This window comes from Planococcus citri, chromosome 4 (genome assembly GCF_950023065.1).
Source record: "Planococcus citri chromosome 4, ihPlaCitr1.1, whole genome shotgun sequence".
Lineage (NCBI taxonomy): Eukaryota > Metazoa > Arthropoda > Insecta > Hemiptera > Pseudococcidae > Planococcus > Planococcus citri.
Window position 1 is genome coordinate 29,675,360 of NC_088680.1, and position 14,990 is coordinate 29,690,349.

The 14,990-nt window shown below is 31.9% G+C and overlaps 3 protein-coding genes across 4 annotated transcripts; all 3 read left to right on the forward strand.

Moving 5' to 3' along the window:
• The first annotated feature begins 356 nt into the window (after window positions 1-356).
• Bulli (regulator of MON1-CCZ1 complex protein bulli) lies at window positions 357-7,074 on the forward strand. Its single transcript, XM_065364973.1, has 14 exons — window positions 357-4,072; window positions 4,143-4,307; window positions 4,382-4,525; window positions 4,594-4,762; window positions 4,846-5,005; window positions 5,079-5,184; window positions 5,248-5,365; window positions 5,459-5,522; window positions 5,589-5,694; window positions 5,767-6,019; window positions 6,101-6,279; window positions 6,347-6,486; window positions 6,560-6,717; window positions 6,796-7,074. The coding sequence occupies exons 1-14, from the start codon at window positions 3,974-3,976 to the stop codon at window positions 6,867-6,869; spliced, it is 1,935 nt and encodes a 644-aa protein (XP_065221045.1). The 5' UTR covers window positions 357-3,973; the 3' UTR covers window positions 6,870-7,074.
• Window positions 7,075-7,197: 123 nt separating this feature from the next.
• LOC135846024 (sodium-coupled monocarboxylate transporter 1-like) lies at window positions 7,198-10,718 on the forward strand. Of its 2 annotated transcripts, XM_065364974.1 has the most exons (14): window positions 7,198-7,838; window positions 7,910-8,069; window positions 8,167-8,232; window positions 8,300-8,351; window positions 8,521-8,588; window positions 8,675-8,829; window positions 8,938-9,078; window positions 9,166-9,274; window positions 9,343-9,455; window positions 9,551-9,734; window positions 9,813-9,899; window positions 9,989-10,155; window positions 10,230-10,419; window positions 10,489-10,718. In XM_065364974.1, the coding sequence occupies exons 1-14, from the start codon at window positions 7,663-7,665 to the stop codon at window positions 10,564-10,566; spliced, it is 1,746 nt and encodes a 581-aa protein (XP_065221046.1). In that variant the 5' UTR covers window positions 7,198-7,662; the 3' UTR covers window positions 10,567-10,718. The 2 variants fall into 2 exon arrangements, with proteins under 2 accessions (XP_065221046.1, XP_065221047.1); XM_065364975.1 differs by lacking the exon at window positions 10,489-10,718 and having other exon boundaries at window positions 9,989-10,159; window positions 10,230-10,367.
• Window positions 10,719-12,378: 1,660 nt separating this feature from the next.
• On the forward strand, window positions 12,379-14,895 carry LOC135846025 (nicotinamide/nicotinic acid mononucleotide adenylyltransferase 1-like). Its single transcript, XM_065364976.1, has 6 exons — window positions 12,379-12,933; window positions 13,005-13,225; window positions 13,308-13,463; window positions 13,541-13,642; window positions 13,713-13,867; window positions 13,975-14,895. Exons 1-6 carry the CDS (start codon window positions 12,858-12,860, stop codon window positions 14,255-14,257), a joined length of 993 nt encoding a protein of 330 aa, XP_065221048.1. The 5' UTR covers window positions 12,379-12,857; the 3' UTR covers window positions 14,258-14,895.
• The last annotated feature ends 95 nt before the right edge of the window (window positions 14,896-14,990 follow it).

A 14,990-nucleotide genomic window follows, 5' to 3' on the forward strand; every position in this document is an offset into this window, starting at 1 on the left:
TTTTGAAAATTAATTTTTTTTCGTCTTTCTTTTTTTTTTAGAGTGTTTCTATTCTGGCAGCTGGAATTTTTTAATAGCGATATTGAAAAATCGAATGTTACCAGAATATACATCGGAACATGTCGATAAGTACAATGTTATTTTAATACATTAGACTTAACGTACATGTTTCTATGTAAATTCTGTTTTTCCATTATTTTTCTCATCAGCTGCTATCAACAGTTATTTCAAGAAGTTCCCTGTTAACGTTTAATTTCGCTTCTTTTATTATCTTTCTTTTGTTCAGAATGAAAAAAATATCGGCCTATGAATTCGAAAAAAATTTAGGCTTTAATTTTTTTATTTTATTTTTTCAGTTTCCATTCACAAAATGTGTTAATAAGTAGGCTATTATGTTTATGCTGTAAATCTAATTAAGTAATTTATTTTTAATTATAATTTTTATATATTTAAAAAAAAATCGATGAAACTTATACAAGCAACATTCACTGTACAAGAAATCTATTATACTATTTCAATTTCCTAAAAACTGGGCTAAAAAAAATAAATATAGGCATGGTTTACGTAAGATAGGTCGATGAAAAAATTCACCCAAGTTTTAATTTACAAGAAAATTCGCGATTGATTGAAAAGGCGAAAAAAATCGAAGAAAAAACATTCCGCAAGGGATACCGCGTCGAATATAGCTGAAAAAGGGTGTTGAGAAATTCCTTAGCGAAACAATATCCGCATAAATAATTGTCAAAAGCCTGTCAAACCGTTGGCGAAATAAAAACAATTTAGAAAATGTTAGAAAATTTACATTTGGGTGGAGCTGAATTCCGGGTCAAGAGGACGGCATGTGGAAATACCAAGGCTATAATATTTAATTTATTTACTTTACTTAGTGAATGAAAAGTGCGGTGGTGAAAATAGGGGTTTTACTAGAATGAAATGATGGAAAACTGACACTATCGGTGAGATAAAGACAGACGGGCAACGAGAGGATAACTTATTCCCGGTACCTGATTCTGGGTTAGTAACGACGAGCTCCACCTTAATATTGATTTCTTGTTTTCGTGTTGCTTTTATAAAAACCAACAGAGAAAAATAATCTGGTTTTTTGTACATTTTTTTTTGGTGATTAGATATTATACATTGAAAGATAAGTGTTAATAGATATTAATTTTTCTAACCAGTGCTACCAATTGTTAAAGTTTTTTCGATTTATGAACTTTCTTTGAACTTGGGGTAATCTTGACTTGACATTTTGTTGTATAACGTTTTGCATGTACCATTTTGTAAGGCGCGACTTGTTACGAAAACGGACATTTCGGTGGACCGTTTTCGCTCTTTATTCGATATATATTGCAATAAAAACTCAATAACGGTTGTTTTATTCATTTCTTTTTTTCCTTTTTTTTTCTTTTTTACTTTTTAATATGTTTAAGATTTTTTTTCATTTTAATTTAATTAAGTGCAAGCATTTTAGAGCTATTGCCTAATATCACACACAGTAATTTATTAGTTTTATGTTGGAACTTTGTAGTTGAACTTATCGTATGGTATATTAAGATCGCTTCTAAGGTAATAAATTTATTGAAATTTTATTATTATCCATTCGTAAATGCATATTGCAACGGCGCATGAGCAAAGCTTTATAGTTTGTAATGATATAAATTTTTACAACTATATTGTTTTTCTCACGTGCATCGTTGTGAAAGAATCCGCTTAACAGGCTTCGCGTCGACCACTCAAGTAATTTGCTTTTATTCATCATTTCGCCGGGTAGAACATAGAGAGTAATAATAAAAAGAATGAAACGCTAAATTAGATCAATTAATGATTATTTATGGTAACATTTTAAATAATTTTAATGGTTAAAAATAAAATAAAAATAATAATACTATTTAGTTTAGCTTTATTAGAATGTAATTTTTATAATTAAATTATTTAAAAAAATATAAATTAAACATTTTTTAAAGAATGCTTAAATAAGACAATATTGCCTTAATTATATCGCTTTTTAATTTAATTACCGCTTATTTGAAAGCTGGATTAAGTATCTTTGAAAAAATATAGTTTGCCCTATACTTATACCTATACGTATAGTTTTTTTTTCTCGAAATAAATACCTACTTCACTTTTCATTTTGTTTTATAAATTAATTTTAATATACCAACATTCCGCAGTCGTTTAATTCAACTACCCCCATATTAAAATTCTCGTGAGAATACAAAGCAAATGAGACGTTAAAAGTTGTACAATTTAGAAAAAGGGGATGAATTTCACACATAAAACTTTACGACTTTATAAAATGAACAAGTTGATAAGGTAAAATTCATTAAAAATGATGTTTGAATGGAGATACGAAGAGCCATAAAATCTGTATTTTAATAAAAGCATCGCGTCATTTTTTCACGCGAAAATATTGTCTATGTAACCCTTTTCCATTACATAAACCACCAACCCTTGTACCGTTCGATAAAGGCCTACGCTTGAATATCTTGTAATAAAATTATTCGCATAAAAAGATTTACCCGACGTTGAAAAACCTGTGCCAATCATGTATTTATACGACATGTCAGAGGGACCCCGATTTTTTACATTTTGCAAAATATGCTGATGAAATTTTTTTTATCCTGTACTTTTTTTCTGTTACGAGATGACTTCTTTATACATACCTACCTAGTCGATAATATTGTAAAATGTTGTACTAGATTCGATAATACGTATGAGTAGGCCTAGGTATATAAGTTCCACATTTTTAAGCTGGGTTTCAATAGGCCTAACATCGCCGATTTGAGGTCGAGAAACTGTAATGGCTGAGGTAAGTTATTATTTTATTTCAATTTTTATACATTTCACTTCCATCATCGATTGCAGAGCAATTGTTGTGTTTTACACATGTAAGTTTTCAACACGAAAAATATCTATGACTACACCCATCAAATGCACGCATATAGTACAAACAAAATACAAAATCCAAGCGTACAATTTTTCATGATTTACATTCTCACACACGATCATTTTTTTTTTGCCATTAATCATGGTGAGATACCTAAATGAAATTCAAATGCTACATGAACATTAATTAAACATAGTACGATCAACAATGATATGCCTATGGACTTTATTCATTCTGAATTCTATTTTTCTCACTAGGCATTTCTCCAGACAATTTAACACACCCTTATCTCAGAAATCTAAATCATTGAATAGAAAGAAACATATTGTAAAAATGTGGGTCATGCTGTGTTCTTGTTTTCGGACAATAATTTCAAATTCAATTCATATTTCAAAAAAATAGATTACTTTATATTTTTCATCTTTCGTAAATTTTTACCATATGGTAGAGTAGAGTAGGGTAGAGGTGATGAGATCAAAAGTTGAAAATAAAAATACATAGGCTGTTCATTATTTTTTTAAGATTTCGTAAATCACTTCAATTTAGAACCCAGAAGTTCAGAATCAAACCTAATTAGACATCAGTGTTCCCTTGCTGACTTGAGAGTTGACTTTCTAATTTTCAGGGTTTTCAAGTTTTCATTTTTCAACTGTTCATCGTTAATTCGTTATCGTTATCGATTATTTTTTCGCTTACTGGCTTACTATTTCTATTTGATTGTCTTAATATTGTATTTCTATTTTATATTTCATTTTCTTTTAATTCTTTTCTATTTAAAGTCCAGAATTATTTTTGATGATGAATTGAAATTTAAAATTAAATTAAAATTAAATTTTGAAAATGAACCAAGGTTTGATAATTAAGGTTGTTGTATCCTAGAATTATAATTGTACAAAATCGTTCGATATGAAAGCCAAAAACGAATGAACATTCCTTGCTACTTTCTATGTTAACCTTGGATTAAATTTTTATTGATAAGATTTGAAAAAAATTTAATGAATATCAAGTAATTTTACGCCTGTAGCCTTCACAATCAATTGACGTGTCTTTATTTAAAAAATGATAGTAATTTGAACAGAACGAAATATGAATTCTTCGTATTGCCTGTCACTCTCAGACAACCCTCTGAGGTTCGAACCTTTGAGGAAAATGACTTCTGTATTCTACGACTACGAATCCAAAGAAGTAAGCATTCTAAAATTCACTTTTTTTCTCTCGAACCCTACGTGTATTTTAATATAATATTTTGCCATAGATTTTTACAATTATCCATTCCGACGAAGTTATGCAAATTATTGTTGAAAACACTACCACTAGAAAGAAGACCATATATTACGTGAAACACATAAGACGTGTGATATCTTTGAAATTTTCCCCTGATCAAAAAATCTTAGCCATTCAACACGATAGTACTTCAGTAGTAAGGAACATTGCTTGCTTATTCGTTTACGTATCATTTCAAAGCACCGTAATTCTATTTCGATTCCGTTGCAGGATTTTATTACTTTTCATAATGGCACACAAGCGTCGTCGTTTACACAGTCTTCCAAAATCAACAATACAGAGATATTGGGATTTATATGGGTCAATGGATCTGAAGTTTTATTCGTTACCAAATTAAGCTTAGAATTATATCAGGTAAACGATTGCAAATTTACAATGTTAATAAATTATTCAAAAAACTTATGTATATGATTCGATTTCAGGTTGAATTCGGGAAAAGAACGTTGAAGTATTTAAAATGCGTCAACATGAATATCCTGTGGTTTTTATACCATCCTAAGACGAATTTAATCCTTTTAAGTATCGGTAGTACTAATTTACAACCATTTTATGTAACCGATGGAAATTTCAACAAGTTACCTAAGCTAGAAAGTGAGTTTATTATTCGTTTTTGACTTTTATGTGCAAATAGGATGTTCAACTATTGATTTTTTTTTTTTGTTTGAAACTTTCAGTCGAATACTCGCCGTTTCAAAAGCAAATTAAACCGAGTACGATTCATCAGAAAGATGTGATTTTGACTTCGTGTTATAGTCATACTCGTGTAATGATTTTTCAACATTCTCAAGGAGGATCGTTTCCTGGAACTGATATTGTTATTTATACGATCAGCAAGTATGTTTGAAAAATATAATATCGAATCTGTAAGAATGATAATTTTGAAACTTGAAATTATTTTCTTCTTTAGAACAGCGCCTCCGAAAAAAACGCACGTTTTAAAACTGAATTTATGTGGACGGTTTGCTGTGAACATAGTTGACGATTTAATCGTAGTTCATCATCAAGTTTCCAAAGTAATTTTCGTTTTAATTTTTCCATTCTGCGTATTCTCATTACTAATCGTGTGTTTATTGCAGACTTCGTTTTTATTCGACATTGGTTTATCAATCAGAGAAGAAGATTCGGTTTCTACATTAAAGCCTATCATCGAAGCCATGTCCATTGAACCACCTACTGATATCGAATCCGAATTGTGTATCCTTTTGTTTCGTGTTTAATCAAAGTAATCCGCGTAGTATTAGAATTTGATCTTTAAATATGACTATATTTCTCTTGACTAATGTTTAGATTCTTCTCACTGGGTGACTTTTCAACCGAATATTATAATAGATGTAGGAATAGGTGCATTTTGGTGAGTATCTGAAATAATTTAAAATGTGAAATTCAATATTTTATCTAACGTTGATTGTTTAAATAGGTATTTGAACCTAAACTTGTCAACGTTTTTAAATCTAATGAAAGATAAATGCATACTGACGGATTTTCTCCTGCAAAGAACTTCTGGAAAAGAATACCTCATCAAAGTAATATATTTCCTTTTTTTATAAAAATTCAATCTCTTCGATTTTTTCACTAATCAGTGTTTTTTACAACAGATGTTGAATGACGTAATGATAAACGAAAACAGAAATCTAGAGGAAATAGCCACGCTATTCAATCGCCTGAACCTCGTTTATAAAGATAAATTAGAGCTAGAATTCCAAAGTCAAGTCGGTTTGCCCGTTTCATCTTCAGTTACCGTACAAATTTATAAGCCTTTGAAAACAGTCAAAATTGTGCTGAATCAATTGGACATGTACTCTAATGTATTTTCCAGATTCGCTGATTACGCTTATAAATCCACTCCAAGTAATTATTTGGTCAACGTAAACAAACCATACTCAAATAATAACCAATCTAATGTTGAAATTTCATCTTTTTTTTTTACAGAGAATCGTAAAATATTTATATGGATACTGCTCGAATATATAAGATCGTTGACAGATCATAACGTTTCGGTTCAACATTGCATTAACGAATTACTTATCAATACTCTGGTGCTGAATAAATGCTTTAATGAGCTTCATCAAATACTACAATATCATGTTATTTCGGATTCAAAGCCCTTAGTAAGTTTTCGTTATTATTTTCCAATGTTCAAAATCTTTTTTGTATTTCAATTTGATGTTTTTACAGGCGTGTTTATTACTCTCGTTGGAAAACGTTTATCCTCCAGCTCATCAATTAGCATTAGATATGTTGCATCGAATGGCCAACGCTACCGAAGAAATAACCGAAGTTTTACTTTCCAAACAACAAGTGATTTCAGCCTTGAGGTAGTTTAAATTTCTTTTCATCGATAAACTCAAAATACATGTAGGAATAAAATTAAGCATATTTTACGTTTAGGTATAGTGACACTTACGGTACCGAAAGCGAAATTTCATTTAGAAAATACCTCGATGTCGCTCATTCTGTAGACGATCCGGATGTATTTTATTCGATATTCGTCGAGCTAGAAAATCGCGATAAAACAAGAACGAAAAATGTATGCCAATTATCGAGCGGTAGGTGTGCGTTGATTTATTGTTATAATACATATACGCACCAGTCGACATTTAATAATGATCGGTTATTTTTCATAGGAGGCCATTGCGACGTTTACGTTAAAGCTTTCCAAGACCGTTATCGAAAAAATGCCATTAATACGGAAAATTAATAACGAAAGGACGCTTTTTACCATATAAGCTTTCGTTTCCAATTTATAACATAAATTACTAGACTATTAAATTCAAATATTATGCATAGAACATTGTATCCAATTTGACTGAATTATTTTATAATTTCTCAATTTCATATGTCATATTTTTTTTTCATTTATTATAAATAAAATCTTTCATACTTGTTTGTGATACATAAACCTATATATTGTTTTATCAATTACGAAACAACGTAGAAAATCTATTCGTTTGTTAATCAATGACCTTATAACACCGTTAAAAAGTTATAATTTGTAATTGTTGACCTTGTAACCCGCGATTCACCCGTGTAATGCCCTGATTAGCCATCCTGTGCTGCGTTTATTTTATTTACTATGCTCATCCATCAATTTAAATACCTAAGATCCTACTCCAGTTACCGGATAAGCCTAGCAACTCGTAAAAATTAGCGAAAAAAAAATCCAAGAATCCTCTGTATCCGTTTCGAAGTTATACGTTGTCGAATGAAAACCAAGATATGAAAGAATTATGTAAATAGTATCAAACTTTTCACAAAGAATTATGTCGACGAATCATACGTGACTTAGTTTAAACGGCGAATCTCTTAATTGATACAAAACATTGTAAGGGACTACTATTTATTATTTCAATGGAATTTAATACGAAGGCGGTAATGGACTGAAATTGATTCAACACCATGATAAATCCGGTTCGCCAACCTTTTAGTATAGTTTTTACAAAAAATATCTACTACTAGTGAAGTTTGAAGCATTTTTTTTCCATTTTTTCAAAATGCATTATATTACTTGGATCGATTTCGTGGCTTTTTTCGGTATGCTAATTGTGTCGGCAGTTATCGGAGTTTATTTCGCGTATTTCGCTGCTGAAAAACAAAATACTGTGGGTCAGTACTTGATGGGTGGAAAAACCATGGGTGTGTTTCCTATATCGATGTCTTTAATTGCCAGGTAATTTACGAAGATTTTTAATTACTTTTGGATGATTGGTCTATGAACGAGTATCTTTATAATTAATCTAGTTTTATATCTGGGATTTCTATACTTGGATTTCCTGCTGAAATGTACGTGTATGGAACCCAATTTTCGTTAGCTGCGTTTTCTTGGGCTGCTGCCTGTATTCCTTTGTCAATTATTTATCTTCCAGTGTACTTCAAATTGCAAATTACTTCTTCATACGATGTACGTGTGATAAGTTTTTATCTAGAATGGAAGTTATGTTTTGGAAAAATAACTTTATGAGCATTTACCTATTTTATTCGTTTGGGTTTGTTTTTAGTATTTACACAAACGATTTGGATATTCTGTCAAATTTTTGGGAGCTGTGTTGTTTATCATAAAACAGGTAATTTTAATTGACAAAGGGTAATCATTCTAAATCTGAAAAAAAATCAATCGGAGTATTTTTGCAGATGCTATACATTCCTATTGTGATTTATGTACCAGCTCTAGCTTTTAATCAAGGTAGGTAAGCATTTGTAATACATATGTACATTTTGGAAATTAAATATCTACTTCAAATCATGCATGAATTCGAATACTTACAATGCTAATGCTCTTGCTCAAAACCTTCTCAAAACCTAATCAACTTAGGTACTTTTTCATTTTTTTTTTTTTTTTTTTTTTTTGTTAGTCACTGGAATGAATTTACATTTGGTTACGCCGATAGTTTGTGCAATTTGTATTTTTTATACGTGTGTGGTACGTATGAAGAAAACTTAGATTTCATATTGTAATTTGCATCACACATCATCATATTTTTTCTCAATCAAGACGAATGATTTCAGGGTGGAATAAAAGCAGTTGTATGGACGGATACATTTCAAATTCTCATAATGATGTTAGGATTAATTGTGGTTCTATTGATCGGTATCAACAATTTACCTAGTACTGAGATAATTTTTGAAAGAGCTGCTGAAACTGGTAGATTAGAGTTTTTCAAGTAAGAATATTGCAAATTGAGAAACCTCATCGGTATCATTATTCTAGTTTCAGTAACAGCGTTATTTACTAAATATACCTGCCTGTACCTACTTGTATGATTATACAGCATGAGTCTAGATCTTCGCACAAGGGTGACTTTTTGGAATACACTGATAGGCGATTTCTTCCTTATCACTGCCGGATGCTCGGTAAATCAAGCTATCGTGCAAAGATGTCTGTGTTTGCCAAACATACGTCAAGCTAGATTGTAAGATATTGTGTCAACTCATACTATACCTAGCTGTGTAAGTATAAAAATGTCAAATAATGAATCTGAAAAAAATTTGTTGCACAGAGCTCTGAAAATATTTGCCTTAGGACAAATGGTGATCGTAACACTGTGTTGTTTCACTGGACTCGTCATTTTCGCAACTTTCTATCGCTGCGACCCACTAATCACGAAAGTAAGCCTAATTATTAGTAATATCTGTTAGAATACGATCATTTTTCGTAGATGTTTTTTTATGTTTAGGGTATACAGAAGGCTGATCAGCTACTTCCCTTATACGTGTCGAAAATTGCTCCTGGGAAAATCCCTGGTCTCGCTGGTATATTTTTATCTGGGGTATTCAGCGCTTCTTTAAGGTATAAAGCAGATACTTACCTATACCTACCTACCTATATTTTTAGATCATGATTTTCTGACTTAAGCACTGATAAATTTTGTTTTATTTCGACAGTACGATGTCAACTGGTTTAAACTCGATGACCGGGGTCATATACGAAGACATGATAAAAGTATTTTATAAAAAAGAATTATCCGAAGCTGAAGCTAGTAACTTAATGAAAGTCATTGTGATATTACTTGGACTGATATGTGTGATTTTAGTGTTCGTAATTGAACAACTGGGCACATTAATTGAAGTAATAAATTCGCGATGGTAATTTTTTTGCATCAATGTTCTACAGTGTTGATTGTGAATTAATATTTTACATTCGCAGATTGCAACTAGTTTAGGTGGTGTTACCAGCGGAGCTTTATTGGGTATATTTACCCTGGGAATGTTTCTTCCATGGGTCAATGAGAAAGTAAATCAAATCTTCAATTTTGCTTATCCATAATGGCTCAATTCTTTACTGTTTCTAATGTTTTTTTTTTTTTTTTGTGATGTTCACAGGGTGTATTATGTGGTGGAATTAGTAGCTTGTTAATCATGGCTTGGATAACAATCAATAATCAAATTCAAATCAACTTAGGTAATATCGTTCATCCTAAAAAACCTGTATCTATTGTAGGCTGTAATCAAGACGAGCTGAGTGATCCTTCGATTGAAATCACGGTGAAGTAGGTATGAAACTTTCCCTTAGAATCAAATAAATGCGAAATGTCACTATGAATTTTCTTTCCTATACCTGCAGTGAAGTAAAATCCGAAGCTATGTATTTGTACGCGATATCGTACTTTTGGTTCACGTTTTTGGGTGCTATTATTACTGGGATTGTTGGCGTGGCAGCCAGTTACTTTTTTGGATTCAATAATCCAAAATGTATCGATAAAGATTTACTGACGCCGATCGTTCATCGTTTTTTGCCACAGACTGAGAAAGTGGTAAAGTTCTGAAAAAATTTCTATTGCATTTTTTTTTTTTTTTTTTAAATGGGAAAATATTATTTACAGGAAATGTCTGAGATTGAGGCAAAAGGCTATACTCCGAAGAGCGATCCGGACTGTATTCAAATCAATCATACGTCGTAATGACTGAGAGGAAGAAAAAATGGAAATTTTTCCAATAACAGCACTTGCACAATCACTCGACAAATTACTTGCCATTGTTAAGATTATTCAGGAGACGGAAATTACCTATTACAATTTTTCTTTTCTGGAAATAAATGTTTTATACAAAATAATTCTCGCATAATGGAATCAAATATTTACCATTTTATATGAATACAGATCTGCAGATTTAAATCAAACACAGTAATTTGATTTAAAGGGTATCAAACTTATATACGACTCTATTTCTAAAAATATATTGGCTTCAGACACGAGCTCTGTAAATCTAATTCGTAATTTGATTAAAGCGGTGGATTGTCGAATAAAAATCAATATTAAATGCCAGACGAACCATCATTTTTGCTTAAATTCTAAAAATAACGAAATAGAGGTAGGTAGGTATTTTGTAGTGATGCCATTTTATACACCGTAGGTCGATAAGTTGACTGAATATTGAGACTATGAAAAATTATGAAATTTTTTCATCAACATTTTTCCATGGAAGGGGGTGACAGGTGACATGTGAATTTTTTCCAGAATTCGATGAATACCTTTACCTACCCAAGTATAACATACATTTTTTCCAAAGTCTGCATGAAAAGTGGGAAAACTTTACTCATCACCCTCCACTTCTGTTTTTTTTTTTTTTTTTTTTTTTTACTAATCTACCTATCTGAATGGGCATAGATAAATAAATTTGGGGATGAGCGAACGTATATTCTTGACTCTTGATGAGAAATTCTTCATAGATGATTGGGAGAAGAATTTTAAAAAAGGAAAAGTTGTGAAAATAAATAGGCTAGGTAAGATTTTATTGTTTTCTTTTAAGTGTTGACACTGGAAATGAGGCTTTCCTTCAATTTCAAATTGCAGTGCTCCTTCTCTCAAATTCTTACATATACAATACCTACCTATTATTAATAATAATTTTTTCGATTTCAACATTACATGGGGGAAGGTCCAGCTTCAAAATTCAAACAAGAGAAATGGAAACTTAGGTAAATATAGTCCTATCAACCCCAATGAAAATTGAGAAATTGCTCGTGTCTCAAATAGCCTATAGCATCCAGTGCATTTATGTATATGTTTGATTTATCTACTGAATTTTTTGATATTTTTTTAATGGGAATTAATTAGAGAAACTTTCTATTGAAACCTAACTATCAGCGAAATGAAAGAATTCAGCACACGTCCTCGTTTTATTTTTCTACCGCATTATGTGCATATTCGTCAATGTCTGTCTTTTTCGCTGCCTTTTTTCCCTGTTGGCTGTTTTTCCCTCTCTCATTGCATCAATATCTACTTACAATTAGATGGAAGTCTTCTGGAGCTGTTTTAACGACGTCTGCGCAAATTGTGTAAGGCAAGGGTTAAAATTTTTCATATTTTCTTCTCAGCCTCAGCGTTCATTGGTAATAAAAGTTCCACTTTTTCGTTCTTTGCTCCATCCTAACCACCCTATACTTACATGAAATAATAGGTCAAGTGTAGGTATAAACCGCGAAGTTAGAAATGCATAGGAGCACATAGGAGATGTAATGTCTACGAGCATGAGGAAATGGAATAAAACTCTATAAACGAATGAAACGAACTGACTGAAGTGGATGCTACTTCAAGTTTCGAAATGAGTAGTTTCTATTTTTAGTTTTAAACGTCTTTCACAGGTACTGAGGTACCTGCTTTGCTAATGCCAGGCCATTAATCAAGGTGGATTTTTTCAGAATCTGTAGAAAATATATGACCGACAGCAGCAATGCTGAGAGAGCGAAAAACTAAAATACAGCAAAACATCTACTAGTCGAGATGTCGAGACAGACAGAGACAGAGACGCTGAGTAATCGATTTCAACATTCAATTAAGAACCGACTAGGAGCGCTAGCATCAAAAACTTCCCCTTTTTTCTCGACGAAAACCTACGAAAACTGTACCACCAAACGAAGCAAAAAATTCGAAACACCCTGTGAAAACCGTAAAAGCTCTTGATACTAGCGCTTTCCGCGTTTCCGGAATTTCCCTGGAAAGCTCGCGAGCTGATAAGATCATGAAAAAATAATTTTTAAAGTTCAATCAATACGAAAGGTTACACGGTTCTGTAATAATACTCAATTAACGTAATTTATGATCTCATGACTGCTGAAAATTTCTACCCAGACCCACTTACATTTTACATCATGAGCTAGTTGTTAAGTGCTTCTTTTGTTTCTGCGTTATACTCGAGCCGAATCTAACTAAGGAACAAGTCTTATACTTTTCGACTTCCATATGAATGAAATATGTCATACGATGAAACCATATTGCTGCTGTGCGGAAATTTCAATCCGATTGGTAACATGCATCTCAGGATGTTCGGTGAGTTTTGCTAACATACGTTTTAGATATTTTTAATTTAATTATATTAACGCATATGGTTTTTCATTTAGAAATTGCTCGTGACCATCTTATCGATTTGGGCTACTCTATCTATAAAGGCGTAGTGGTGCCTTTTGACGAAGATATCGATGGACAGAATTTGGTGTCGATGGATCATCGTTTGGCTATGATTAAATACGCTTTGAATTCGTCGGATTGGATTCAGCTGTCGACGAAACAATGCAGGAAATTGAATACGAGTTTTCTTATTGATATTCTACAGCATCACCAAGTAAATTTATCATTTTTAAGTAACTGGGGACTAGCAAGTGTGTTCATTTGAGAGTTCTGATACATATTTGTATTGATTTCAGACCAGTTTCGATTTCATTTATAAAAACAGCAGCTTAGATAGCGATGAATGTAAGACGATCGAAGACTTTACCTCGAAAAAATGTCGTATTATGGTTAAACTACTTTGTGGCGCTGATTTCATGATGTTTTTGAGAGATAGCGAAGAAAAGGAAGAGGTGAGTGACTCGTTTGTTAAATTTTCGATTTCCAACGTATTTTGAAAAAATTATCTCTACATTCTTCATCATTTCAGGTCCAAAAAATCCTGATCAACTACGGCGTCGTTGTTATTTCTCGCGAAGGATACGATATCGATAGTATCGTTTATGAAAATGACTTATTCTGGACGCATCGAGTACGTTAATTGTATTTTAAATTAATATCTCTATCAAATTCAACTTAATTCAATGGTGTAATTTTGACAGAAAAACATTATGATAATAAAGGATCAAATAGAGAATCAAATAACTTGTAGCAAAATCCGAAAAGCCATTTCAAGAGGTCGTAGTATCAAGTACTTGGTTAACGATGCTGTAGAAAGATACATATGCTTACATAACTTATACATTATTCCAGACTGGTACGTATACCTATTTCATGCATTACATTTTAAAACACCATTTTATACCTATACCGTTATTGAGAGTAAATTTTTATATTTCTTCGCTGACCGTTGGATTAACGCAGTGAGTATAAAAACATAAACACGATTAAAACCGTCGATAGCTCATCTTACGAAGTGCTCGACTCGTTCCAAGAGTTCACTTGGCATTCCCAGTCAAAATGTTCGAGCGCAGATACGCTTACCAATACGACAGCAAAGAAATCCAAATTATCTCTCAAAAGTAAAACAAACCGGTGCAAAAAAGAACCACATTTTAAAAACGTAGATAAATCGAAACTAATCGAGATACCATTAACCGAAGACGGAGTCATTCAGATTATCGCCGATAGAGAAACAAATCTATAGTATTGAATATTTACATTCAGAACATATCACATTCTTTTTGAAAAAATATGCTTCCTCAAATGCACAGCGTCTCTGTTAGCTCTTCCAGTGATTATTTTTTTTGTTAAATTGCTTCCAATTTTCACACAAAAATAATATCTTAGGTGATTCGTACGTAGATATGTTCACCTTAGACAATAATTCGCTGCACAATGAAATTGTATCGTTATCGTAGTTCTTTTCTGTCAGACAAGGTTGTGACTAATATGTTCTTTTGCACAATGAGTCTTATCGTCTTTATTTAAAAAGCACATGTACTTGAAATTGATAATAATACACGTAAGTTCATTAATAATACTCGTGGCATTGATGAGAGTGGTTCTTTTCTGAATTTTTGAATTTGATTACACGGATTAGGTCGAGTTTCGACGTTTACGAATGTTTCTGAAGGGGATGTATACCTAAAGTCTTAAATTTTCTATTTTATAAACAACTGTGATCTAAACCATTCTCATTGTTAATGATTCATTTTACGTCATTATACGATAGTTAATTTTTTTGTTATCGTGTTGTTACTCATTTTACTTTTTAGTTCGATTCAAAATGTGATAGCGTCTTTTTAGTTGTTTCTTTTTAATAAATACGCTTATGTAATTGTTCGTAAAGTTGTTGATTTTGAACTGCGTGCTTTAGTCGGAGTATTTTCATATTTCTGCGAGCATTTCTGATGCTGGCAGGTTGATCGAGAATTCGA